We start from the raw sequence: 27,415 nt of genomic DNA on the forward strand, positions 1-27,415 counted from the left end.
ATGGAATGGACATAGATTGTATCCAACAATTAATAAAAGTATTATAACAACACAAAATGTTCTATATCATTTCTGTGAAATATATTTATTCACCCAATAATCCGTAGGTGTCCATTTGTGCAAGTATAGAAAACAGTTTATACAAAGATTAATGTATTTTTTTTATTACACTAATTTATTATTAGTTAGTGTTCATGTAATTGAACGGCCAATACTATTTCCTTAGTCAACAAAATTGGCTTTAAATGGCTCTACAATTCGAAGTAATCAAAATAATAAATAGCAACGGACATTTCTGAAAATAAAATATTTTCTTTTTTTAATAGTTAAATGCTCTTAGATTATGAAAACGGTAAAATTATTATTTTTATAATATTTTTGAAATATTTTAAATTTAAACAAATTATCAACAAATAGCCCAATTTATCACTCAGCAGTCATAGTATTAAGAAAACCATGATTTTTCAGCTTAGAGAAAGATGAAAATGATGTTCATTATTCACATATTACAAATAGTTAGAATTTTTTTCATAATAAGTTGAAGACAATTTTGTTTTTCCAGAAAATGTATTTCTTCAAGCTTTTCTCTGTTGCACTTGCATCAATTATGAAACTTTTGTTGATCACTGTTCTTGGGGCATTGCTTGCACATGATCGATTTGATATACTAAGAGAGAATGCAAGAAAGCACGTCAATGCTGTAAGTATAATTTGTTTGGAGTTTCATAATTTAATCAGTGATATATTTTTTAACAAAATTTTACAAAATAACAATGATCATATATATTTTCTAGAAATTATTTTACTCTTTTCTCTTTTATTTTGTTGATTTTTGTTTTCCATATTACTAATCAGTATCTACATATCTTATTTATAATTATGATATAGTCATAAAAAGTAAACATAAGTAATTTGAAATGACAAAATGAGCCTTGATTTTTGGATTGACTGGTTAATCTATCAAAATTTGATGATCTAAGTTAGTCTTTTTAACTTGTTAGTGCGTTTCGGCTTATCTTACTTGATATGTGTCAAAGTGAAGTGATAAGCCAAGATATAAAAAATTAAAATTAAAAATAAAAATTAATTTAAAAAATTAAATATTTTATTATATTATTTGAAGTATGTAAATTTAATAATATTATAACATAAATTAATAATACATTCTAATTATTTATTAAAAAATAATTATAATGAAATAATTGAATATATAAAAATAATAATTATTTTAATTTATTAAATTAAAATATTAATTAATTCATTAAAGTTTTTAAAAATAACTATATGTATTTTTGGCTTGCCAACATAATGTATTACACACTCATTTTGCAACTCCTAAAGTATTTCATATATTTAGTTTTAATCCTCACAAAAATATATAATTTTTAATAGAAAAAATAGATATATTATCCTTTTGGTTTTTGTTTCTGTGGTCAAACTCCATTAGACACAAGTTCCATTGGGCATTTTGTTTCAATTTTAGGTTTCAAAATATTTTCAACACCTAATGAACCAAGTATCTAGTTATGTGATCAAAGCCAAACAAGCATTAAACAAGGAAACAAGAATACTAGTAATTAATGGAAAAGATATATATATATATATATATATATATATATATATATATATATATATATATATATTCAAAACATTCAAAGATACATAAAAGTTTAATGACTACATCTACTTCCAATAAAATGAGTTTAGTTCTCCATTGTCACAAAAAGTCCAAACTTACAAAATGAAAGGTGGAAGAAGATGGAGATACAAGGAGGGAGAAGAGATGGTTCCCATAAGCCTTAGTAGACCTCCAAGCTCTCCATGAGTGTATTTCATGCTCCATACGTCCAAAGATGTGGTTCCCTCTAGCAACAAAAAGAAATAGGTAAAAATTGCCATGACCACTTAGCGCAGCCTTGTACCGTCCAACACTATGTTTTGTGAATCGAATGATGCTCAATGTTGGCTTCTTAATGCTTAGTGGTGGATGCAAGGTTTCCAAATTTTGCTCTCAATAATTTTAGCGCTCAGCGACAAGACGGTGGTGCTCAACGATAATTGAACTTGATGATCTCCCATTTTGGTTCTTCTTCTTGCTTTTTTGGGTTACCAAATTCTTTGGTTTGAGACAAAAACTTCCTATCATTGAATTAGACACACAAAAATGGGAATTGATAGTATAATTAGATTAATGTAACCCAAAAGATAAGTACTTACAAAAGCAAGATGAAATTGAATATTTAAGTACGTTAAAAGCTAAAGAATAATTAATTTTGTTAATAAAATATAACTAAGATAATGGTAAAATTTAACATTATCAGATTCCCCAAACTTAAAACCGTGTTTTTCCTCAAACAAAACGTAACTTGACACAAACATCAAATTAGCCATGGTCTCACAATTGAGAAACAAATCCACACAATCAATTCAGATGTCATTCATGCATGCTCTTCATTGAATTCACTTCAAAAAGAAAAATGTTTGTTGGCAAGTTTCCACTATGGTGCCCACAATACCATACCCACTAAATGCTTACAAAAACTTATAAGAGATCAACAATCATGAAAAAAATGTTATTTATGATCAACTAAAGGAACAATTCCTCACTTGAATAAGTGTTTCACTCAAATCCACTATTATCTAAGGATGTGAGTTTTTCTCTCACACCAATTCTACACAATATAACTTTGCTTTTTGTTTCACAACGTTATTAACATCACAAGGACTTTTAAGGATTGCATTGTGATTGGATTAAGAAAGAAATTTGTTTTTTCTTGATAATAATGACACTTTGAGCAAAGAGAGCAAGTAGATAAAGTCATGATATAACATTCTACTTCCTTTTATAGGAAACCAAATAAAATCAAATACCATTTTGCTTTCTCAGTATTCCATTATTCACACACTTTTTTTTTTCGGAAGAACTGTACCAAAGAACCAATAGCTTTTGAAAGTTGTTTTTAATGCTCTTATGTATCTTTGGTAATCCCCCACTTGAACCACATGCATGACCATGAAGTTTTTCTCTCTCAACTCAAAGTGAGGTGGTAAAAAAAATTTCCAATATAGCTCAAGGTTCCAAGAATGAAAGGATTTTCTACAAATTCTCAAAGGGTTTCATCAAGGTTCAAATTCAAGAATGGTTGGCTATTTGACTCAAACAAGCAAAATACAACAATGGCCTTGATCATATATCCAACATGCAAGGGAAGATTCAGCATAGAAACTCAAGCAAAATCAAATGTGCATCAACGGTAAGGAGGTGGCGTTCAACGGCTGAACTTGGATGATCTCCCATTTATGATTATTTTTCTTGCTTTTCTGGGTTGTCAACTTGTTTGGTTTCAGGCACAAGCTTCATTGTCACATAATTAGCCACACAAAATGGAGATTAGTGGTATGACTAGATTAATGTAACTTAAAATATAAATATTTAAAAAAATAAGATAAAATTGAAGATTTAAGTAGGTTAAAAGTTAAAGAAAAGTTGATTTTGTTAATTAAATATGATAGATAACATTATCAAGAGTACTACTAAAATATACTGAAACATTTTTATTTGTGACCGTGTAAAATAATGGGAGTTTAATTTTATATAGTAACACTAAAAACATTACACTACGAATAAATAAAAAATTATGCATGCATTTTTTTGAATAGTTTTTGTAAAGAAATTATTTTATAAACTAATTTTGACTCTCATATTATTCTTTGTTCTTTTACATACAGATGGTATATTTTGTCTTCACCCCTGCTCTTATCTATAGCAGCATGTCTAATACCTTAACCTTAAACAGTGTGATTATGTTGTAAGTTTGTACTTTCTTACCATTCCCTCCATTATTGTTCTAAGTTTTGTAAGATTGGTTTATGTTTAATTTGCTTTATTGAATTATGTAGGTGGTTCATGCCTTTAAGTATTCTTGGAACATACATTGCTGGAACATTTCTTGGATGGTTACTCATCAAAATAGTTAGAGTTCCTCCTCATCTGCATGGTCTTGTGTTAGGATGCTGTGCTGCAGGTATGTTTGTTTGGACATTCAATGTTAAAAATGTAACATATATGCAAATAAGATGTATAAAGGATGTTTTTATTTGAGTGTCAAATGAAACTTATATGAGTAAATATAATGGATTTTGAATGAAAAGTCAAAGTTATTAAACCTTATATATCCTATTATAGTTATAATATTCATGAAGTTTTTTGTCCTTAGTAGGATAAAGTCTTATTCTGGTATATAACTGCAAATAATCATTCCTCAAAAGTCATACTAGCAATGATTTTAAATTGGTAGTTAATGTTTCAAACTTTATAGATTTAGAATTTAAACTCATGATCTTAGGAGATTACATGTCCACCAGATATATGTTGAAATGATTGAGTATAAGTAGGTGTACAAGCTGATCTTGTTAGGTTTAATTAAGATTAAGATCTACCAGAATTTATCTCAACGAGATTTGTTGATTCTATTGTGTCTTTTGTTATCGAATTCTAGCCTATTCCTATTCGTGAGGAATGGGTTAGAAATCTTATGTCAACTAAATATGTAAACAAATTATAGTATATAAGTGAACTCTTCCAAACTAATTTTGTGAAATGAGCAATTAAGATTGAATTTAAGTAAAATAATTTCAATCATGGTATAAATAAAATTAACTCATTCTTTGGATGCAATACGAATGTGTATATATGACCTTTTGGTGTTTGATGTGTGTAGGAAATCTGGCTAGTTTGCCTCTAACTGTAGTTCCAGCTATCTGTAAACAGAAAAACAACCCTTTTGGAGATGAAGCTATTTGTCACAGAAATGGACTTGCATATGCTTCTCTGTCCATGGCTGTATGACAATAGATTTGATTTTTACTACTTAGTAAAATATGTGCATCACAAAATGGTGTTGGGGTTTTGAATGATTTCAAACTTTTTCATGTGTTCCTGGTTTTTCAGGTAGGATACACCTATGCTTGGTCTTTTACATTCAACGTTGTTCGTATATATTCTCCTATGATATCTGATGCAGCCAAAGTTGATGAATCCTCTGCAAATTCAAAGTTTGAATCAACAACTGATCCAGAAAACCTTTTGAAAAGCTCTTGTGGAGCACTAATCATGGATGCTGATATAGCAAAGCCTAATGGTGGCATGAAGCCAAGTGAATTTGAATGTAAAGTGCCTAATGGACAAACAAAGGTTGTTGTCTTTTCCAATATAATCTAATTACTTTAACATTTATGTGCTGCATGAATTTGTGTCTCTTTTGATACATTGGAATGCATTAAAGCCTTTTCGTGTGAAAGCTTGTGCTGTTTGACAGCAAATGATTGATAGACTTTGAGGTTCAGCATAACTGAGATGTCAAAGTTCATAGTGATGTCTAACATAACCTTATTTGGAAAGCTTGTGTTGTTTGGATCAGAGTTGAATTCAATGGAACAAGGAAAAGTGATTGGTGGTTTATGCATAATGTATTTGCAAAATGCTTTGTTTGGTGGGGTAAAAGTAAAAATGATAATAAGAATGATATGTAACATAACATGATTTCATATCATAAAGATTTTATGTAAGTGGTGCCTTATATTTTCAAGACTTTTACAGGTACCAGAAAAGCCAAAGTTTATCAAGCAGTTGAAACTATTAGTTGAGAAGATAAAAAACATGAAGATACTAATTGCTCCTTCCACTATGGCAGCGGTATGTCCATGATTCTACTATTATTACAAACGGAGTGCTCCCATCATAATTATTAGTTAAAATTTAACTGAAAAAGTATCAAATATTGAGCAGGAATTTGTTAAATAAGAACTGAAACTCACGTGTGGTTTTCATTTTAGTTATCAGTAAAGACTGTGTTCAAAAGAATGTTGATAGCATTTCTCTACATTGCAAACATACTTTTTAAGGAATTAAGTTGAAGGAGATGCTACATTATAAAGTATAGGAAAAGGTATATTAGTTACAAAACAGAGTTCCATCACCTAAAGTCTAGTTTGTTTAGTCCATGCCTCACTTGAATTTGATCTGTTGAATGGATTTAACTAGGCAAAACTCTCCCTAATACCAATTTTTTCATACACACTACTTAAACTTGAGATATGCTTAATGGGAATCAAACTTTTTGTCAGGAGTTTGTAGACAATTACCCCTTTTGAAAAATCAGCAGTTGATATGAAAATGTTTAACTTTGATGTTCAAGCGAGGCAATGTTTTCATGATATAAGAATGTTAGATAAATCAGAACCAACTTGGCCATGTGCCACTTAAGTGACAATGGAATGTGATGAAACATATTTAGTTCCTCCTAAAAATTTCACTTCCTTTTACTTCTGTGTATGCAGATTATGGGTGTGACAATTGGTATTGTGCCTCAACTTCGAAAAATTCTAGTAGGTGACAAGGCTCTTCTTAATGTGGTTCAAGACACTTTAACCATGTTGGGGTGAGTGACCCTAACACAAGAAATTGTTGTATGATCAAGCACCACCAAGTGTCCATGATCTTGATCAAGATTTATGTTTCATGCAACTCTTATTCATAAATTTGAAAACACAGCTACATGTAACTCTTATTCATGGTTTTCAGGGATGCAAGTGTTCCAGCAATGGTGTTACTGCTTGGGGCAAATCTTCTTAAGGGTAATAATCATTTATCAATTAGCAACATGAAATTTTCAACTTTTTCTTTTGTCTGAGGTTGAGTTTTGTTATATTTAAAAATCTGAGGACCTAAACTGGGTGATTTTCAGGTTTAAAAGGAATAGGAAAACAAGTTCCACTTATTGTTGGCATCATTGTGGTTAAATTTGTGGCCTTGCCAGCAATAGGTGTAGGCATTGTTAAAAGTGCTATTCATTTCAACTTGATCCACCATGATCCATTGTATCAATTTGTTTTACTGCTTCAATATGCCCTTCCACCTGCAATAGTAGTGAGTAAGTTGTTTATGATGCTTAAACAACTGTATCAGTTTTCTCTGTTATCCTCTATAAAATGAATCCACTTAAATATCTTATATAGTTTTCTCTGCCAATAACATCATATTGTATCAGTTTTTTAAACTATTGTTTTGACTGTTAAGATATTTCACTAAAATTTGTTCATGTAAAGTAACTTTAACATCATATAGATCTCGTGTTTGTTCATTCCTATCTTCACATTGCCAACTCTTGACAAAATGCATACACTAAAATTTGATATCAGCAAGCATTATTCCAACCAAAGCAGTGACATTGCTTATTATTATATACTGAACTTGTTTGCATTTTCAAAGTGTTATATTTAGTTTTCATCATCATGTATAGTTTATTCTATAATATGACATAGTCCACACACATTTAACTGAGAAAATGTTGAATTATGATTGTTGCAGGTACAATTACTCAGATGTTTGGAGTTGGTGAGGGTGAGTGCTCAGCTATCATGTTAGCAACTTATGCCTGTTCTGCAATTTTGCTTACTCTTTGGTGCACATTGTTTATGTGGCTTGTAATATAACTATTTTCTATTGTAAGATTTTATATATATATATATATATATATATATATATATATATATATATATATATATGTATGTATACGTATATATGTTCACACAACACATGTATCATTGTCAAGTGCATTTAAGGAGCCAAAATTGAACATAGTTTGGCTAAATTATGAGTGGCAGAAGAGGGACAGAGATTTGAACAATGCAAAAGTATATGAAAAACATACTATATGTCATTAATATTTTCACTTAAATTATATGTTTTACCTATAGAAATTTTCTGTTGGTCAATTGATAAACATTACCAAAAGTGAAGATTTGAGTAGACTTTGATGGGTTTAAGGGTATTTTTTTACATATAAATTTCTTTATATTGTAATATAGAAAAAAAAATGAGTATTTTATATAAGTTGAATAAGTAGAAAAACTATACAAAACATTTTATAAACTAGTTTATACATAATTTTAACTTATAAAAAATTCATCTATTTTTTATTATTTTTATCTTTTAAAAGTATGCTTTATACAAAGTTTTAATCATACATTGTGACTTATGTTAAAATTGGTAATTTCTGTTATAGTTATTTTAAAAGTTGTATTTAAAATAATTTCCAATTCATTAATACTCTGAAAAAAAATTCTTTAACACAAAATGAAAATCTGATAGAGAAAAGTGTGTATTTAAAGTTTAAAAATGAACATATAAATAATCACTTATGCGTATATTTGAGTTAAGTTAATTATCGTTAATACAAATCTTAAGTTGCGTTTTCGTAGGCTGAAAAGCGATTATTTTTAAGAAAACCAAAATCCTAAACATACGAAAGTGATTAAAGTTGAAGTGCTTCTAATCGCAATGGCAAAAAGTAAAAGGGTAATTCTTTATTACGTATATACCCGATTCGATTATTCCTAGTTATGGTAAAATTTATTTTTTTATTTATTTTTTCTGAGAAATTAGAAAAAAAAACTATTGTAAAATTTTTAGCGTAATTAGATCACATACTAATATTGGCGTACAATAATTATAGGATCAATTTTAGTACATGATAAAAATCTAATATAACTTTTATTATATAAATCATCTCACTTGCTAATCTAATTTTTCTTCTATAATTATTATAGTTAATCCGATCAAATTTTTTACTACAAACCAAACCAAAAATAAAGTCTAGTCCATGGACTTCAGCACACCCTCTCATGTTGATGTATATACATCTTTAACGTGAAACTAGACATTGATGAAAACTTCTAACACACTCTCTCACATCGAACATCTCGAATGTGAAACTAGACATTAATAGATGATTCAATAGCGATCCAATAACGGTGAAATAATATATACCTAATTCAATCTCACAAAGCCAACTTATAAAATGAAGTTTGCATTTAATTATATATTATTTTTAGTCGGTATGAGACTTCCAATAATTATTTTTAATCTAATCAACTTCAAATTCCTTTATAAAATGTGTAACTATATAATTACAACAATTTAATTACATATTTGATGTAAGTAGGTGTTACTATTTTAATAGATTTTGACTTTCGTGATGAATTGTGACACACTCACATTACATTATTCCAAATCAAAAGGTAGAACAAATTGAAAGCTGCGAATTGAAGGCAAGAATCTAAGAAATAAACAGGAAAAGAAAAATAATAGAAAGAATACCTTACTTTCACCAAACAAACATATATACTCATTTCCTTTACCCACGTTGTATCTTGTTGTCATATATATTGCTCTTATCATAAGCTTTTTGTGCTCATAAACTCAATCATTCTCAGAACACAAACACAAACACATCATCATGGGACTGGTTATGAGTTACATGGGAGGCACAGGTCATTTTTTTTTTCTTGTTTTTTATTGCATCACCTTTTTTTTTATGTAGGAGTTATTGATAGAAAATATATATAATTTTCTGTTAATTAATCATGCTTATGTGTATAATTTATTTTTTATCTGATCTTAAGTTAAGGGATTTGATTATCAGGAGTTGAGGTTGCAAACAAGGGGATGACTATGATAACAGGAACACTCTATGATAGGGTTATTGAAAAGAGAGAAATTAAAAACTTTGATGACTTCCACACTGCCATTCTTGATATCTTCAAGTAAGTATGTATGTTTTTCAATTCCTATCTTGGTAATAGAAGAAACTAGAAAAAATTTAAATTTTAGATAAAGTTTTATTGATTTCTATAATAATAATATTTTTTTTAAGAGAGAGCATATATTAAAATCTGTAGTTGATTGAGAAAGTAGAAAGTTTTACATTTGGTTTATATGTTTAAACTCATTAAAAAAAATCCCTACATTAAATATTATCTTTTTCTAACGAACTAAAGTGAAAAAAGTTTCATAAGGAGAGCATATAGATATTTTATATAAAGATAAGAATAAAGTATATTTCTGTAAAATATATTTTTTTTCAAAATACATTTCACATAGAAGTATTCGTTTTTGGAAAAATTATATGCGTTCTCAAAAGTTTGGTTTGAAAATTTTATTTTGGAAAATATTTTCCAAAATGTATTTCATATATTTCAAAAATCTAATTCTAAATGTTCTATTTCAGAAATATCATTCAAAAATCTTATTCCAAAAATTGTGAAAAACCTTTTTTCGAATATATATTTAAAAATTCATTTCGAGTAAAATGATCATTTTGAAAATGTGTCAGGATGCATGAATAAATTTTAGGTGTGCAGAAAGTAAAAGCTATATTTTGATAAGCCTATAATTGTGAATGAGACAAACAAATGTTTGAAGATTGTAATATTAAAATTTTCAAAACATTAGTTTTGGAAAATATTTAACTTTTTAATATCAAATTTTCCAAAATATTAGTTTTAACGATAGTTTTGTTAACTATTTTTTCACAGTGCAATCAACATGGCTTTGCCTGGTAAGCATTATGATGCACCACCACATGATGATATAAAAGTGAGTTAACTCTTCTTTACCTTACCTTAATGGTGAATAATAATAATAAAAGTTAAACATGTATTTACTATCTAAATTTTTATGTAAAATTAAAATTGATTTTTATTCTAAATTTTGATATAACTTAATTTTTAAATTTTAAAAATAAATAAATATAGTTTTTATAATTTAACTATATTAATCATTCTTATTTATATATCAAATACTATTTCAAACAAATATTTAAATTGTCTTATATAATTTAACACGTTCCAACTCAAACAAATTTAAAAGAATGAATTTGGTAGAGTTAAAAGAATATATTCAATTTTAAACATTAAAATTATATTTAAAGAATGAATTTGGTAGAGTTAAAAGAATATATTCAATTTTAAACATTAAAATTATATTTAAAGAATGAATTTGGTAGAGTTAAAAGAATATATTCAATTTTAAACATTAAAATTATATTTAACGTGATAAAAAGTAGAAAAATGTTTTTCTAATAATTTTTTTTACGACTTTTTTACAATTATGTGATGGATCCGTTTCTAATATACGAATCAATAAAATAATAACATATATTCTATTATAAAAAAAATTCTGAATAGTATTACACTGCATGCATTCATTCTTCATAAACTGACTGACATGTTTGTAAGAAGCAGAAATATTATTACAATGGATGGAGTGATGAATCTGATGAAGATAAAAGGAAGGAAGCTTTCAAGAAATTCATGAATGAGAACTTGAATCTGAGCAAAGCAGATGAATCGATGATGATCACCGGAATAGTGGCTCCACCAGTTGCCATGGTGGTTAAGAAAACTGGACAGACAGTGCCTCAACTGAGTGTGATTAAAGCCATTCCTGATGTTGCTTTTGTTCCTGGAGCTACCATTTTGGCTCTCATTGCCATTAAACTCACCAAAAGAATGGCTTTCAAGAATATCCCTTCCATTGATCAAAAACAAAATGCCCTTTAGCTTTTCCTTTTCATATGCATCTGCATATCATTCATCAATGCAAATATTTCTCACATTCATATATACTGTTCAACAAACATCAATTTTAGTGTTCATTAACTTGTATATGTATATAAAACTCATAATAATCTGTGATTTCACTAAAAGTTTTATGTTAAAGATGTTATATGGATTAAAAATTAAATTAAATATAAATATATAAATAATAAATCTTTTAAACTTTAAATTATAAATACAAATTTGACCTTTTAAATCAATTTATAAAATTAAGTTGACTTTAAAGTTTATTTTTTATTTTTTACATGACTTCGTAAATCATAAAATGTATTTATTATATAAATCATAAAAAATAAGTTGAATCTACTATATTTTTATTTACTTCACTTGAGTTATCACGTCTCTTTCGGACAACGTTTTAATTGAAGTTAAACTTATAACTAAGATGAGAGAAAAAAAATTATGAAAAAAGAGCACACCCAAATACACACCAGAGAGAAGAAAAGGTAGAAAAAATTCCAGATTTTTAATTTTTAGATAAAACTAGAAACTACAATTATTATAAATTCTTAAAATTTCAATTATATATTTGAAAAAAAAATACTTAAATCACATATTTTTATCGTAACACATTTCAAGTTTTCTTTAAAAAAATTTATCTTCTAAAGATTTTCCATCCTAATACAAAATATAATATTAAAAATTTGATTTCTTTTAAAAAAAAATCTTATTAGGAATTTAAATCGAATTTTTACCTACATGTTTAACAAATAATGTTATCTCTTAACAATGTGATTGTGATTGGTTAAACATATTTAAAAATATTTTAAATCTACTTCAATCAACACATGAATAGGAAGATTTATAAGATCATTTATATAGAACCATAATATACAATCTCTTGTTACCTTTATTTTGCCATTAGGAACAATTAACATTTACATTTGAATGCTTTTCCGTGAAAATTAAATGAAACTGAAAATGAATGACAACAACAAATAGAAAAATAAAAGGGAATTAACATTTATCATGGTGAAAAAAATAAAATAAAAAAACCTCTTATAAAATTCGTCAAGTGTTTGAAAACAACATAAACACTAGAACATCTCACTAATCCCTTCTTTAATTACATCTCTCACTTCTTCTCCCACCTTATTTTCAAAAGAACAACGAAAAATTATTACACGATTTCGATCAATCTCTACGTGAAACATGAACCAGTTTCATTATTTTTCCCTTCAGTAAAATTTGAAAAACTTGATTACATATGTCAAGCTAAGACTGAGACTGATCAAAACTATAAAACCACATGGCGATCATGCATGCATGGATCATACATGCATGTAATAATTTCTTCCAAACCCAGCAAATTATTATCAATACACAAGGTATATATATATAAATGGAAAAAGGGAAACCAACCAATAATTGAGACATATGAATAATGACAGACACAGAAACCTCAATAGCATTGAACTCCCTTGTCATTTTGTTGGGGAGACAAATCCTCAAAACTCCAATCTCTTCTCATTCCGCTGCTCCTTACCAATCTTGGTCCAACACCACTATCACTGTTGGTGCGTCTATGTTGTGCCTTAATCTTGGCCAAAGGTCCACTATGTGCATATTGGGTTGGTGTCATGTTCCCATAAGATAAGCTCCTGTTATGACTCACTCTTTTTTTACCATTGTCATTGTTATTGTTGTTGCGATTATTGTCGTTAATGTTATTGTTGATGCGATTGTTGTTGCTAATGTTATTGTTGTTGCTAATGCTATTATTGTTGTCGTAAGATCTGATTGATTCTTCTTCTGGTGGGAGACATGCATCATTGTTATTTGAATTCACCCTTTGGAGAATGTTACAAGAAAGGCAATTGAGGCTCATGGTGTTGTTTTGTTACTCCCAAGCAACCCAACCTTGGAAGGTGTAGGTTGAATGGTGAGGAACTTAGGGTTAGAAAATTACATCAGATGAAGGTGATGGATGTTGGAGAACAAAGGGTCTTGGGTTTGGATGTTAAAAGGTTTGGAAACTTGTTGAAACAAGTTCTTCTTTATGTGTTCTGCCATCAATTTCGAACCCTTAAAATCAGCTTAGCCTTTCATTCTATTTGTGGTTTAAGCAAGTTTTCCAACCTATGCTTTCTTACAAGGAACTATTGATCTAAGAGTTTATTTAGGAGTTTTAATTTTCATTGCCTATATAGGTCTACCTTTTTTAGGATATTTATACCTTAATATTATAAACTACCACACTATTTTGTTTAACTTTTTGTTACCAAATATTTATAGCACATTACTTTTAAAAAAATATATATCGAGGAGGAAACTTTATATATGTTTAGTTTTGAACAGTTTCTTTTGTATATTAGTAATTTTTTTATTTTGAAATATATGGTAAAAATTTCTTCAAAATATAAAATAAAAAATATTTCAAAATCTCTCATTTAAAATATATTTATATTTTGTACTATACAATTTAGAATAAAATTTTTGTATCATAAATATTGGATATTCCAAAATACAAAAATTTATTTTAATTATAGATTTTAAAATGTAAAATAAAAAATATATTTTAGATTACAAAAATTATACGACTTAAAATACAAAAATATTTATGAGGATACAAGATAAAACTATCCAAATGTAAGAATAGTAGTCTTACCTGGAAAAGGAGAAAGAAGACACAATTTTAAGAAGGAATACCGGATTATCTAAATATTGCAATCTAGTTCATCTTCTTCCTCCTCTCTCTGTTTTCTTCTTTCTTTATCTTTCCGATTTTTTTTTTCTGCATTCTCCAACACCTCCACAATTTATCTTCTTCTTCAACTACAATCAATGTCTCTAACAACTATCCCAATCCAAACTATTTCTATAGAAGGTACTCTTATGCTAAAGTTAGTAAGCGTTCAGCAGTTATAGCAATTAATGTGTATTAATACAATCACCTATCTCTTTACCTTAAACCTGTATTTATAGTTTTCGGAATGAACTTTGGATTAACGAAACCTAACTACGACTCAATTATTGGTAATCATACTTTACTCTAAGCTAATTTGTATTGACATCATTATGTTCGATAGATGAAAGACCTAATGTTAATCCTATAAATTGTAAGGCTTATAAGAAATGAAAACATACAAGAAGCATATTCAAAAATATATAAGTAAGTGCCATTTTCTAACAAATTGGTATCAGAGCTGAGGGCCTAAGTGTCCAAGTGAGAAAGAGATCATGAGAGAGATAGTCAACCTAGCAAACAATATGTCTTTGCCTCAATTGAGAAAGAAAGTCAATTTTGACAATTGAAGTGTGCAGATGAGAGCCCTTCTTGGATCCCAAGACGTTTGGGATGTTGTTGTGAATGGCTACGAAGAACTCGCAAAAGACGCAAAGCAGACAATGACCCAAGTTTGTGCATTAAGAAAATCACGGGTGAAGGATCAATCAGCCCTGTACATATTGAACCGAGATGTTAATGAATTTGGTTTTGAGAAGATAATGAATGTTAAATCTTCAAGAAAAGCGTCACAGATTCTTGAGAAAGTTTACAAAGGCGATAACCGTGTGGAAAAGTAAGAGATTAAGGACGTCAGTCTATTAATTTTAGAGTGGAATGTTATAAATGAGGCAAGCATAGTCATTACGCAAATGACTACAAGTCGACCATATAGAAAAATATTGTCGAGTTGAAAAGAAAAAGGAAAAAAATTTCCTTACTAAGAAGGTTGATGAAGAGATTGAGATCCTGATGATGCCAAGAACCCCAAAGACCAAACTGTCGAGATGTAAGGTTGGGCTGCCAAGCTAGAGTACAAAACTCATTGTGATTAGCTTGATATCTAGGAGTATGGAAGTTGAGGTGAATATAAACAAAACAACAGATGTTGAGTTAAAGTCGAGTTGGTTAAACATCTCGGTTTGGTATCTAGATACTAGGACTAGTAATCATATGAGCGATGATGAAATCATGTTTTGAGAGCTCATCTAAGTGGTTGTTGGACATGTTTTTTTTTTGGAGATAATTCAAAGGTAGTTGTAAAAGGGAGAGGTACAATCTGATATCTACAAAAGGATGGTCGATTTGGTGAAATGCGAGACGTGTACTATGTACCTAATCTCAAGAGTAATATTCTAAGGATAGGACAGTTGATGGAAAAGGAAAACCCAGTTTTGATAAAGGACCGAGTATTGTACTTGAAGGATAAATTTGGTCGATTGATAGCCCGAGTTGAAATGAAAAAAAAAATAGAATGTACAAGATGGAGCTAAACATAGTATAGGAGAAATGTTTGAAGATGGATGTGAGAGATGAAGTTGTGATGTGGCATTTCCACTTTGGGCACTTAAATTTTGGAGGATTGGTCGAGCTATCAATGAAGTAATTGGTGCATGGACTACTAGATATAAAGTTTGAAAAGAAGTTTTGTGACGACTGTATACTTGAAAAGCATCCAAGGATAGAATTTATGAAGATTGTTGAGTACCAAGCAAAGACACAACTCGGTTTAATTCATCATTCACCCCTGAGTCTTTTAGTGGCAAGAAATATTTTATATCATTTGTGAATGACTTTTCACAGAAGATGTGGGTATATTTCTTATGAGAGAAATTCAAGGTATTCGAGGTGTTTAAGAAATTCAGGACGAGTTAAGAAGGAGACTAGGAAGTCAATAAAAGTTGTTCAATTTGATAGGGAAGATGAATTCATATAAGGAGAATTCATGGAATATTGTAGGAATAAACTTAAATTTAAGAGTTATCAAATATTTATTAAAAGTGATAGTGTTTATTGCATTGGGAGAGGAAGAGTAAGTTGTTATGTTTTACAATTATTATAGTGTATTATTTATAATAATTAAGAACATTATAGTAGGTAGATTAAAGGCCTAATGTTAATCTTATAAATTATAAGGTTTATGAGAAATAAAAACACACCATAAGCATACTCCGAACTATATAAGTAAGTTTTATTTTCTAAAACAATAACAATCCTTTTATTCAATTACTTAATTATTCTAATTCATATGAATGTTGCACTCTAATTAAATGACTTAACTATTCTAATTCATATGAATGTTGCACTCTAGTGTGTAATTAAATGACTTAGCTATTCTAATTCATATGAATGTTGCACTCTAGTGTGTCAATTGACATGTGAAAGCGCGGTGCAGGTGGATTTAAATAGTGAATATGCAAACAAATATATCAAGGGTTCTTATGTATGGTTAAAGGTAAGACTAATGTGTTCAACTGAAGTGGAAAACACTTTCTGGTTTAGTAACCTTATCCATTAATGAGTAATTCAATGGACCTTTAATTTTATAGTATAAGGATAGTATTGTTTCATGTCCATGCTACAATTGTTTTTGATTTGCTATCCAATGAAACAAAGATAACAGGATCCTACAACTATGAAAAACTGTTTATCCATTTACCAATGAATATTGTATGTTTGTAGTCCTTTTTTATGATTGACAAGGTTAACAACTTACAAACCAGAGCAAAAGAAAATACTGGCCAAAGTGAATCACAGAAAATAGAGAAAAATCTTAACAATGTTAGATTATGATTGCCTCAAAGAAAAAAGCTAAAAGGTTGTGTGTTGCTATCTCTATATAGTACAATCATAATTAAGTTCCTAACTAGAATAATCTGTGCTTTATGCCTTCAGTGGTCATGATTTAGACAACTCAAATGGCAGCCTTCTCTCAATTGCAAATTACATCTGAGTAAAAGGCTACGGTCCTCCTTTCACAATTTTGCACGCTTAATAGCTCCACATCAAAAACTTCAAACTGTTTTGAGCTGAAAAAGGTTGAAGGTCCTACCTGCAGAAGAAAAAACATCAGCCATCCAACTCTAGAGAGATTTTGAAATTGTGATTTCTAAGAGATTCAGTGCTGTTGCAAGAAATGTAAAGTAGACAGTATTAGTAAAGTTGATGAACTATTGTTAAAAAAGTGCTCAAGAATTAGGATTGAAACCTGTTAATACAAAACCAGCTTGTAAGTTGAGGTTTGCACCCACTTATATACTATGTGGTCCGATAGTGGCCAGATAGCGGATGGAACACACAAAATCGGAAAAATCTGATACCATGTTAAGAAGTGGACTTTAAACCTAACTCGACTCCACAAAATCATCTTGTAAGGTGAGGTTTGCACCACTTATATACTATAAATTGACCTTATTTCTAATCGATGTGGGACTTCTAAGACAAAACCTATACTTCACTCTAATTTGCACATAATATTGAAATGAAATTTCTTATGCAGAGAAATAGGGGGTTGAAGTAGAGTTTCAATCTTTCTAGTAATAGTTTCCAACATATTAATATTTTTGTTTTACTTTTACCAAATTCAACATATTATTGAATCTTACAGTAACAGTTTAGATTAGTTATTACAAAAAGAGTAAGATGGATCCAAGTAATAGACTTCATTATTCTGCCAAAATTTCATCTGCATTTGGTGGTGTATAAAATCCAATTCTACCCACTTAAAGGAAAGGATCATGCTCAATCATAACAAGCTAATAGTTTTGAATAAAACTGATAGGTTTGGTATAGTATATAGGAGAAGGAAGAAACTAGACAGTTCATGTAGTTATAATTTTATAAATGTAAGACATTATATAAAGTCTGTTTAGGTGCTAGGAAGGGGTCTGGTCTGTTTTTCCTTGGGAGTTAGGAAGGGCTAAGGAGAGTGAAGTCTCTCGAACACCTCATTTGTGTCTGTTGTCCAACAATTGTTGTTTTGGTTTCTAAATCCCTATCACATTGGTAAGGGATTAGAGTTCAACTGTAATAAAAGTGTTCTTTCTAAATTCTATATATCAGTTCTATCAAAAACACTGAAAATTTATTAGGATTAAGTTCTAAGCAGTCAATATCATATAATATGGAAAACACCAAAAATGGATTAGAGAAAGGTGATAAAAGAAAAATAAGAGATGTTGGAACTCACTGGTGGTCCAAGTTCAGGGGGGATGATGATTCTTCTCTTCCCACCTGGTCTCATGTCTCTGATTCCCTCCTCAAATCCTACATCAGAAAATGTACTTTTCTCACTTCTTTCTGCACTTATTTCCTCCCCTTTTGGGTTCTTTAAGGGAGAGACAGAAATCAAGCAAAGGATGAATACTTTCTTCATAAAGTTGCAAGGAAATTTACATTTCTAAATCTAAAATTTTTAACCTGGAACTAATGCCTTGGTACCCATGCGGATTTTGGCAGGAGTACCCTGCAAGTAAGTGCTGTCAATTCGACGACCAGATTCGTTATAACCAATGTAGTGAAAAGTGACCTGCAAGGCAAGATTTACAAGCATATTAGTGAATATAATTCGTGCATTCAAATCATGCTTTAAATTTTAGTGCCTAAAAGTTCCAGTCTTGCAGCTGAAAATGACATTTTTTTAAGATTGCTTCTCACATTCACCCAATCACCACCTGACCTTAGTGTCTAACGATAGTTTAATCCTTGACAAATGATAAAACAATGTTAACAAAGGGCAAAATTTTACATTAACCGGGAGTTTATTTTGTTATACACTAAAAATTAAGAAAGCATAAGTAACACAGAAATCATATATGATCTTATTAATTTCACTAAGAACCCACCCAGTAATGGAGATGCACAAAATTTCTAGCAAAAGTTCTTGACGGAAGTAGAATGCCAACAAGAGAGAACTATCAACAAAAGTTGACACAAAAACTGGTACAAAAATTCTTGAAGGAAGTAAATGTTGTTGCCCTAATATTCAGGCTGACTTACTAAGCAAATTCCCTGAAGTTTATAACTTTGACATCATTAGTTTGTACAAACTCAAACCAAAGATATTCCTTAAAACAAATTATTATGCAATAAATATTAGAGTGCAAAAAACTGCTTCCGTGCTTTCCTTGACAGATAGCAAATGTTTCAATTCTAAAGCAAAAATATCCTAGTTTCCATTCTGCAATATACTAGTAATAGTTTTTCTATTTCACAAACATTTAGTGGAATTTCCCGCTTTCCAAGACAAAAGCATAGAAGAAGTGGTTTCGTGAATTGTTCTGTAAGGTTTAACTATAAAACAAATACACATTTAAAGAAGTTGCTAAACACTGTGTAGGAACAATTATAGTTTAATAACAAAGGAATAAAACAACCCATTTCTACAATAACAAAATATCTGCAATTGATTCCTGATATTCTCCATTGAATTGTAAGGATTTTATTTCCTGTCATAATCTGACTTTAACACCAGAATTTCAAACTTTCTAACTTACTGACAAATATTCATTTAAAAATAAAAGAAAAAGCAGAAGATTGGAAAGAAAATAAAACAAAAACCTGCTGACCATCCTTTGGGCAATCACCTTGACCAACTACAAAATCTCGGTATATGAGTCCCGAGTTACTCTTTACATAGTTCTCTGAAGATACTATTTTAACTTCAAAACCTGAAATGTATTATAACAATAAATCAGACAATCATATCCAAAAAAGCATACAAGATGATCACAACAAATGAATTTCACAGTAGGCTCCTAAATTTAACTCATTGAACTTCAGTAGACAAACACAATTGAGACACTGACCAGAGTCACCACAGCAAAATAAAGTACTAGAACTTGTTTAACTAAACTTAGAAAGTAACATAATAGCAACAACAATATCCCATATGATGAAGTGAGCTACGTTGATCATAGACGTCATTGGACTCAGTTAGGAACCAAATTCTTAAAAGATATTATTCACTGTGTAGTCTCTCTGAAACAAGGTTTGACTCGTGAACAAGTTTCATGCTGGCCACTAAGGGCATAACACAACCCTCTTCCTTTAGTTGAGGTTGGTACCGCCTATGAAACCATGGTCAAATTTAAAGAATATACCATGGAAAGTAACACAACCATGTGAAAAAAACAAAGATCAACTCAGAAACCATGGTTTTATTTATAGAATATACCTAGAAAGTTGACAATGATGTGCAAAAAAGACAAATGTAAGCTTAGAAACCATGGTCCGATTTACAAAATATACCGTAGAAAGTAAGATAAACATGTGTCAAAAACAAATGTAAGCTCAAAAACCATGGTAAAGCTTGGACACACCTCATAAATTGTGTGTCCGGTGTCCGACAAGTATCGAACACTTAAATATGTACACTCGTACAACACGTATCAGTGAAGTACCCAATTTGAAAGACATTATTTTATCTCTAACATGATTTTGACATGGCTCCAATACATTGTTAATAACCACAAATACAATGATTTTCTAAAAGGTTATAAACTTTTAAACTTATTACATAAGTTTGTATTATGATTATAGAAATAAGGAACAAATCTTATATGATCACTACTTTTACTTTTTGGATATTAGATAAATACATTAGACTCATTTTTGTATTACCTGATAATGTGTTTAGATTATTATATTTGACTAGTCTTGTTTATAGATGATTTTGAGTATGTAAATACATAATAATATAATATATAGATTTGTGTCTCTGTGTCCTACATTTTGGAGACTACATGTGTCGAAATGTCCGTGTCGTGTTCAGTCTCCATGTCAGTATTCGAGCTCCCAGAGAAAGTAACATAATCATGTGCAAGAAACACATGTAAGCTCAGACATTATGGAACGGAAACTGGAAAGCATATAGCTAAATCAAAAGTAGAGCTTTAAATTGATGAAAGAAAAAAAAAAATCATTGTCACCTTCTCTAATAAAATTTGGGAAGTCCTCTGGCGCATTGTTTTCCTTCTGTATCCGCTGATTTTGTTTTAGCAATCGTTTTTCATCATAAGGATTCTTACTCTTTGTCTTTGCATAAGAATACAAAGTTGGGAAAAAACCAGTTGAGACCAAGACAGAAAGGAAGAGTGTTCTCCTCAATGATTTTTCAGAACGCAACATGGAACTATCCTGCATTCTATCCTCACAGACAAAACATAACACACCAAATCACAATCCATTACCGAAATTTCACAAAAGAATATCAAAACATATGCCACTCTTACAGGTAATAATCCTTTGAATTTTGGTTTGTGCATCCATGAGATAATTGTTTCCTCTGAGAAAATATAGTTCCTTGTACAGCGCAAGGAAAGTTCACTGCCCAAAACAGTAAAACCCTTTTTAGTACCTGCAAAAAACTTTCATTCCCTAATTTGTTGACTACTCATATAAACCCTAAAGCAACATTGCCAGCTCCAAATCGTTCAAAGACATAGTATTTAAATTAAATTTCATTGTCTCTCACTCCAACACATAACTGGGAATGTAAAAATTCCAATCAGAATTAGAAGATTCTACCAACATATTATGAGAGGAGTAAAACTGGGTAGAGAAAAGGAAAGTGGCATCAATCCCCAACATTACATTACACCCAACATAGCTCAATACACTAACTTTAACATCTAAAAGAAGCACAAAACCAATATAGCTCACAGAACACCGAACACAAACATAGAAAGCTATTTAAGGTGAAATTAGGAATTTGAAGCAAAAGGGTGTCTGAGAAAGACTTACAACAAAAAGACGACAACATAGCCTCCTAGAGTAGATGCACACAGCATAACACAACACCTATTTCGTGTTGCTTATACCTTATCTACTTTGTTTATCCCTTAAGCAAATAAACAAAATTTGCCTCATTTTTTTACTTCAGACAACAGCTTTCGTTAATTTTAAAAGTTTATTGTAACATAAATTATTTTAAAATTTATATATAATTTCATTTCTAAATTAATATAAAAAATATAATTTTTTATATTAATTTAGTGAAGATATTTATCAGTATGTTAGTTTTTTTAACGATAATAAAAATTAATAAATTTATTATTATTATAATTGTAAAAATAAATATAATTTATTTTTATAATTTTAGAAAATAGCCTCTGTTTGTTTGTTATGTAGATCCATTGTGTGTGTGTAATCACTAAGATGGCCAAACCAGCAGCAACAAGAGACAGCACTGTCCTACGGCTACTGTGAGCCTCACCACTCACTTGTTCTTGTTGATGTTGTGCTCTAACTGCGAATCCTGCACGTGTGACTGAAGACACCCTTTTGGCATGCAAACGTGTGGAGCCACTGAGTTGAAGGCTACCTGCCATTGATGACATTGCTTGAGCCATTGTATTTGCTTGATCCTTAGCTAGCCAAGTTCTTTCTTTGCCTTCTGCTTGCTTTTCTGGAATCTGACAATATAGTTTTGGTTTCTCTGTGGTGATTGCTGTGTCTGTGATTATGAGTGGCTGTGGAGAGTGCCTTATCTCAACATTTTCCACTTGGATAACTTGGATGTGCTTTTGGTCAATCATTGTCGATCATTTCTGCCTTCACCATGACATGCTGGATTCTTAGTCCTACGTGGACTCCTACCAGTGTGACACGTGGATTCAAGGATTATTGAATAGTTTTTCCCCTCTTTGTATATTCGTATTTCTTACAAATGTTCATGAAGTCGTATTTATAACTTCAAAAATCTCTTCTGAGAACATTCTTTTAACAGACAAATTATCATGGTCACAGTTAAACCTTAGTATTAACGATTTTTCAATGTCAGTAGTGTGTCTGTCAGATATATAATTTTCTTGTAATGTCAGTATTGTGTCTGTCAGATATATCATTTTTTAACATTTTCTTTATTATCAATAATTATGATAAAAGTATTAATGAATCTCACAAACATTTTTAATAATATAAACTGATAAAAAAGTGTGTTGATTAACAAAATTACATTAGATTGTTATTAATGCTCTTTATTTGTGATTAGAAATGAGATAAGAAAAGAGACTAAGAAAAAGTGTAAATGTAATAATAATAATAATAATAATAATAATAATAATAATAATATGATAAAAAAATAAAATTTTAAAAGATACAATATAAAACGTTTTAAAAATGTAAAATTCTGAGTAAACTTTAGGGTAATTTTTAACATGGTTTTATTATTAGTTAAAATTTATCAAAAGGGTAAAGTTATATGAACTTAATAAATGTTAGTCATAATTTAAAATTATAATAAAATTTAACTTATAATTAGAAATGTATCATAGTGTATACAAATTATAACCATTAATAACGAAAATAAACCTAATAACGAAAATAAACCTATTGAATAATATATTTGTAAGAATCTAGAAAATATAAAATATTAGTTAATAGGTGTTTTAAACTAATGAAACCAAGTATTTTAATTTTAAATTAATTCAATAATATAAATAAAAAATTTTAAATTTGTTTTATTATATAAAACACTTATCATCTTTCTATAAATCTTTCTTTGAGTTATCTTTTCCTTCTCTCTACAAATTTTAACTCCTAGATCATTTGTTTGATGATCAAGAAGTGCCTAGAAAATCATCACAATGCAATCTCCATTATCTACCAATCAGTTTTTAGTTTGAAGCAAGTAAGTTTTGATTCATTTTTTCTTTCGTTTTTAGGTTGAGATCATGTATGGTGATTCCTTATCACATGTGTCTTATGGTATATTTTCCTAGTTTATTGTTGATCAGAGGCTCTAAGGATTCTCTCTGATCACTTTTCTGTGCTGTGTAGGCATTCTTAGAATTCCTTGAGCTCTGAACAAGGTTTGGTAAGCTGTGTTGATCTGTGGTAGTTCTCTTTGAGGTAAGGAAAGCTAGTTTTTGTTGTATGTTGAATTATTAAGTATGAATTGTTAGTGTTAGAGTGTGGAATTAGTATATGTTGAATGATTATGTTTACAATGTTAAGTTAATGTGAATTGTTGTTGTGTAAGTGCATTTGATCACATGATGAATGTTGATATTGAATGATTCTGTGTTAAACTCAAATTGTATGATGAATGGTGTTTTAAGATGTTTGGTGGTGTTGAATTTGGTTAAATGTGGAGGAGAACTTAACTAGGCTGAGTTGTAAGTGTTTTAGTCAAAATAAGGGGCTTTGGTATGTGAGTTTTTGAGTTAAGGGTTATAAAGAGGAAATTAAGCTTTAGAGTCTCTTTGAATGTGAGTTGAGACTTATTTGAGTTGTGAACTGGTTGGAATCTAATGAAGAAATAGGTAGTAGTCCATTGGTGGTGTTTTGGAGGGTTTTAAGTGCAAATTAGAAGTCTTGAGTAGAAGTCATTTATGACTTGTTCAGACCCTTAAGTTGCTCAAACATGAGCTAAAACTTGTGGAATTTAATTTTGGTATTTAAAGTGAGGTTTTTGTTATTTTTGGGTTGGAATCTTGTGGTAAAACAGGTCAAAACGAGTTTAGGTTAGTTATATACATTTGATTGGGTCAATTTTTAGTCTAGAATTCAATCTATTAGTGTTAGAAGTTGGTAAAAGTGTTTAGGATAGGTTACGGGGGTTTAGCGGTGAAAATTTTGTAGTTTTTTTATGCTACAAAATTATGCAGAGAAGTTAAGCTAGTAAGGGGAGCTTGTTCGACGAGTTTATGAGGTTCCTGACAATGAGTTTCAGAGGCTAGGCGAGCCAACTCGCTGAGCTTATGAAGCTTGTTATTTTGTCTCCTGCTGGGCGAGCAGAGGTTGCTCGCTGAGCGAGCATGTGCTCGTTAGACGAACCTGTGCTCGCTTGGTGAACCTGTGCTCGCTGGGAACTCTGTTTCTGGCGCTAGGGGAGTAGGTCTGAGTCATTTTGGGTGTTTTAACTTCCTTTTTCTTATGTACATAGTTTTAAATGGTATGATGGTTTATTATATGATTTGTAGTACGATTTGGAACATATGATTGAATAGAATGAGGTGTGTAAGAGTTCTAAGTAGAATTCTTTATGGTTGTATTAAAGTGTTATAAGTATTAATGATCATTCATTCACAATTAGAGAAGAGTGATACATGTGGTGAGAGTAGTAGGAAGTCTTAGCCTATGTGCTTCCAGTATGACCTAAGACGCGGTATAAACTAACCTTGTGAGTGTGGTAGGGTGAAACTCATTGGCAATGGCTCTGCAGAGTAGTAGAGGCCATCATAAGTGCATGACTCGCTATAGCTTGAGATTCATACTAAATCTAGATAGTCTAGTCTAGGTCTTTGGCATGATTAAGATGTTTGATCTATTTTATATTTGTTAGATATATTATCTTTATTTTTTCTTTATCTTTTATCTTTAGTTAGTTATATTAATCATGATATATGCATGACATGTTAATATATTTATTAAGTTTTGTTTTGTATCACTAGCTTACCCTGTTTTGTGTGTTCTTTATTTGGTTATCTTTATGTACTTGTTTGGGCGATGACATCTAGTAGGTGTGAGCAGAGGAAGATGATGTGATGGTAGAGCAAGCTTTAGATGGATATAGCCAAGAGGCATGATAGCTTTAATGTTTTATGTCTTTTAGTTATGTTTTAGCTTTGATGGTTTTAGATGACAATTCTTATATATAATTTTGAGCTTAGTATTATTTTGTATATAAAGTTTGTTTTTATAATTATGTTAGATAATGAAACTTTATAATTTTACTTATTAACTAACTATTTTATTAATAATGTAATTATTCCTTCATAATATTAATACTATATTAAAATGGGGGTGTTATAGCATTCGAATCATTCCTTTTATATACATTTTCTTTTCATTTGTTGAAAGCTCAACAAATTGATTGATGTTGAAGAGAGAAAGAAAACAAATGTTTTATAGATAAATTACTGTGCATCACTAACAATTGTAGATTTTTTATTCAGTGGCTCGTGAGTGTATATATGAGTAGATATATTTTCAAGAAATATATATATATATATATATATATATATATATATATATATATATATATATATATATATATATATATATATATATATATATATATATATATATATACATACATTTTTGTATAATTTAGTAATTTACACACTTGAATTTAGATGGAGTAATTATGCGCTAGTATAACTCACTTCCATACTTAAATATATTTTTATTCATGAAAAATAAATGTCTTTTAATTTTGTTTCATACATTTTTAAAAGTCCTTCTAAAATTGAAAATCATTACTTTTGATTTCTAGTATTGAGACTAATTAACTACTTATTTGTGGAACAAAATATCATGTGATATTTTAAGTGGTGTATTATGTATATTGTTGTGATATAAAATTTATTTATCTATTTTAAAATAAATATTAGAAACTAAAAATAATTATTTGAAATTATGAAAGAATGGATAAAAAAATATAGAAGAACTAAAATCAAAACTCACTAGTTTTATAAGAACACAAAAATAATTATTTCAAACTTTACAGAAATTAAAATAAAGTATTACTTTTGGAATCAAAATAAACTTCATAAATTGACTAAACATATTTAAATTATGTAAACCCTAAATTTTAAAAAATATATTATTTTTTTATCTTTTTTTACACCTAAATGTAGTGATTTATATTACTGTACTAAATCCAGCAATCATTCTTTATATTTAAATTCAATATTTAGTGACAATCACAAAGTTAACAAATGACTAAACTCATTTTTTTTTAAATTGAGGACTAATTAATCGAAGTATAAAACCAAAACAAGTTTGACAAAAAATAAAAAAAGATAAAAAACATATTTAATTATTTTAAAAAATCAATATAAAAGAACTGGAAAAACAGTAACATTTTTCTGTAATTGTTTTCATGACCAAGAGAAATTTGAAAACACAAAGATAAGTTTGAAATGAGATAATAATGTGACAAAGACAATAAGAAATCAGTCATCAACTTACATGTATAAGAACCTCATTAAGCAATCCTAAACCTTCCCTATCTTAATCCAATCATAAGTAATAAGTGCAAATGTGAGTTAAAGATGATTAAAGATAAATACTGAACTAAATTTAAGTATGAGAAAAATCTGCATTTGGAAACACATCTCTTTCACTAAGATGGTTTATCGAAAGAACTTCAGACCAATTTTTTCACACTTTACAGCTTCTCAATGATCAATTCTCATATAAATTCATAATACTTTTAACAAAAATGTAGAGAACACAAATTAAAATATCAACAATCAACCTAATAAGTTACCAACTTACCAC

General features: G+C 29.4%; 4 protein-coding genes across 12 annotated transcripts; 2 read left to right on the top strand and 2 right to left on the bottom strand.

Moving 5' to 3' along the window:
* The first annotated feature begins 528 nt into the window (after window positions 1–528).
* LOC108346805 (protein PIN-LIKES 3-like) lies at window positions 529–7,739 on the top strand. Of its 4 annotated transcripts, none has more exons than XM_052868673.1 (11): window positions 610–700; window positions 3,041–3,254; window positions 3,730–3,809; window positions 3,901–4,025; window positions 4,722–4,843; window positions 4,952–5,194; window positions 5,600–5,695; window positions 6,340–6,440; window positions 6,584–6,636; window positions 6,747–6,932; window positions 7,370–7,739. In XM_052868673.1, exons 2-11 carry the CDS (start codon window positions 3,201–3,203, stop codon window positions 7,492–7,494), a joined length of 1,185 nt encoding a protein of 394 aa, XP_052724633.1. In that variant the 5' UTR covers window positions 610–700; window positions 3,041–3,200; the 3' UTR covers window positions 7,495–7,739. The 4 variants fall into 4 exon arrangements, with proteins under 4 accessions (XP_017441341.2, XP_052724633.1, XP_052724635.1 ...); XM_052868675.1 differs by having other exon boundaries at window positions 3,070–3,254; XM_052868674.1 differs by having other exon boundaries at window positions 639–700; window positions 3,020–3,254.
* A 1,522-nt stretch (window positions 7,740–9,261) lies between these two features.
* LOC108347314 (uncharacterized) lies at window positions 9,262–11,462 on the top strand. 2 transcript variants are annotated; one of them, XM_052868703.1, is made up of 4 exons: window positions 9,262–9,333; window positions 9,486–9,606; window positions 10,378–10,438; window positions 11,083–11,462. In XM_052868703.1, exons 1-4 carry the CDS (start codon window positions 9,300–9,302, stop codon window positions 11,401–11,403), a joined length of 537 nt encoding a protein of 178 aa, XP_052724663.1. In that variant the 5' UTR covers window positions 9,262–9,299; the 3' UTR covers window positions 11,404–11,462. The 2 variants fall into 2 exon arrangements, with proteins under 2 accessions (XP_052724663.1, XP_017441969.1); XM_017586480.2 differs by having other exon boundaries at window positions 11,086–11,462.
* A 961-nt stretch (window positions 11,463–12,423) lies between these two features.
* On the bottom strand, window positions 12,424–13,403 carry LOC128194101 (uncharacterized). Its single transcript, XM_052868849.1, has one exon. The coding sequence runs from the start codon at window positions 13,286–13,288 to the stop codon at window positions 12,863–12,865; it is 426 nt and encodes a 141-aa protein (XP_052724809.1). The 5' UTR covers window positions 13,289–13,403; the 3' UTR covers window positions 12,424–12,862.
* A 3,543-nt stretch (window positions 13,404–16,946) lies between these two features.
* On the bottom strand, window positions 16,947–22,737 carry LOC108347486 (peptidyl-prolyl cis-trans isomerase FKBP20-2, chloroplastic). Of its 5 annotated transcripts, none has more exons than XM_017586758.2 (7): window positions 22,408–22,737; window positions 21,418–21,542; window positions 21,115–21,329; window positions 19,745–19,854; window positions 18,605–18,713; window positions 18,375–18,451; window positions 16,947–17,237 (listed from the first exon to the last, which is right to left on the bottom strand). In XM_017586758.2, exons 1-7 carry the CDS (start codon window positions 22,720–22,722, stop codon window positions 17,118–17,120), a joined length of 1,071 nt encoding a protein of 356 aa, XP_017442247.1. In that variant the 5' UTR covers window positions 22,723–22,737; the 3' UTR covers window positions 16,947–17,117. The 5 variants fall into 5 exon arrangements, with proteins under 5 accessions (XP_017442247.1, XP_017442248.1, XP_017442250.1 ...); XM_017586759.2 differs by having other exon boundaries at window positions 21,418–21,511; window positions 22,401–22,737; XM_017586761.2 differs by lacking the exon at window positions 22,408–22,737 and adding an exon at window positions 21,929–22,085 and having other exon boundaries at window positions 21,418–21,511.
* Window positions 22,738–27,415: the final 4,678 nt, after the last annotated feature.

The sequence above is a fragment of the Vigna angularis genome, chromosome 9, assembly GCF_016808095.1.
Source record: "Vigna angularis cultivar LongXiaoDou No.4 chromosome 9, ASM1680809v1, whole genome shotgun sequence".
Classification (NCBI taxonomy): Eukaryota; Viridiplantae; Streptophyta; class Magnoliopsida; order Fabales; family Fabaceae; genus Vigna; species Vigna angularis.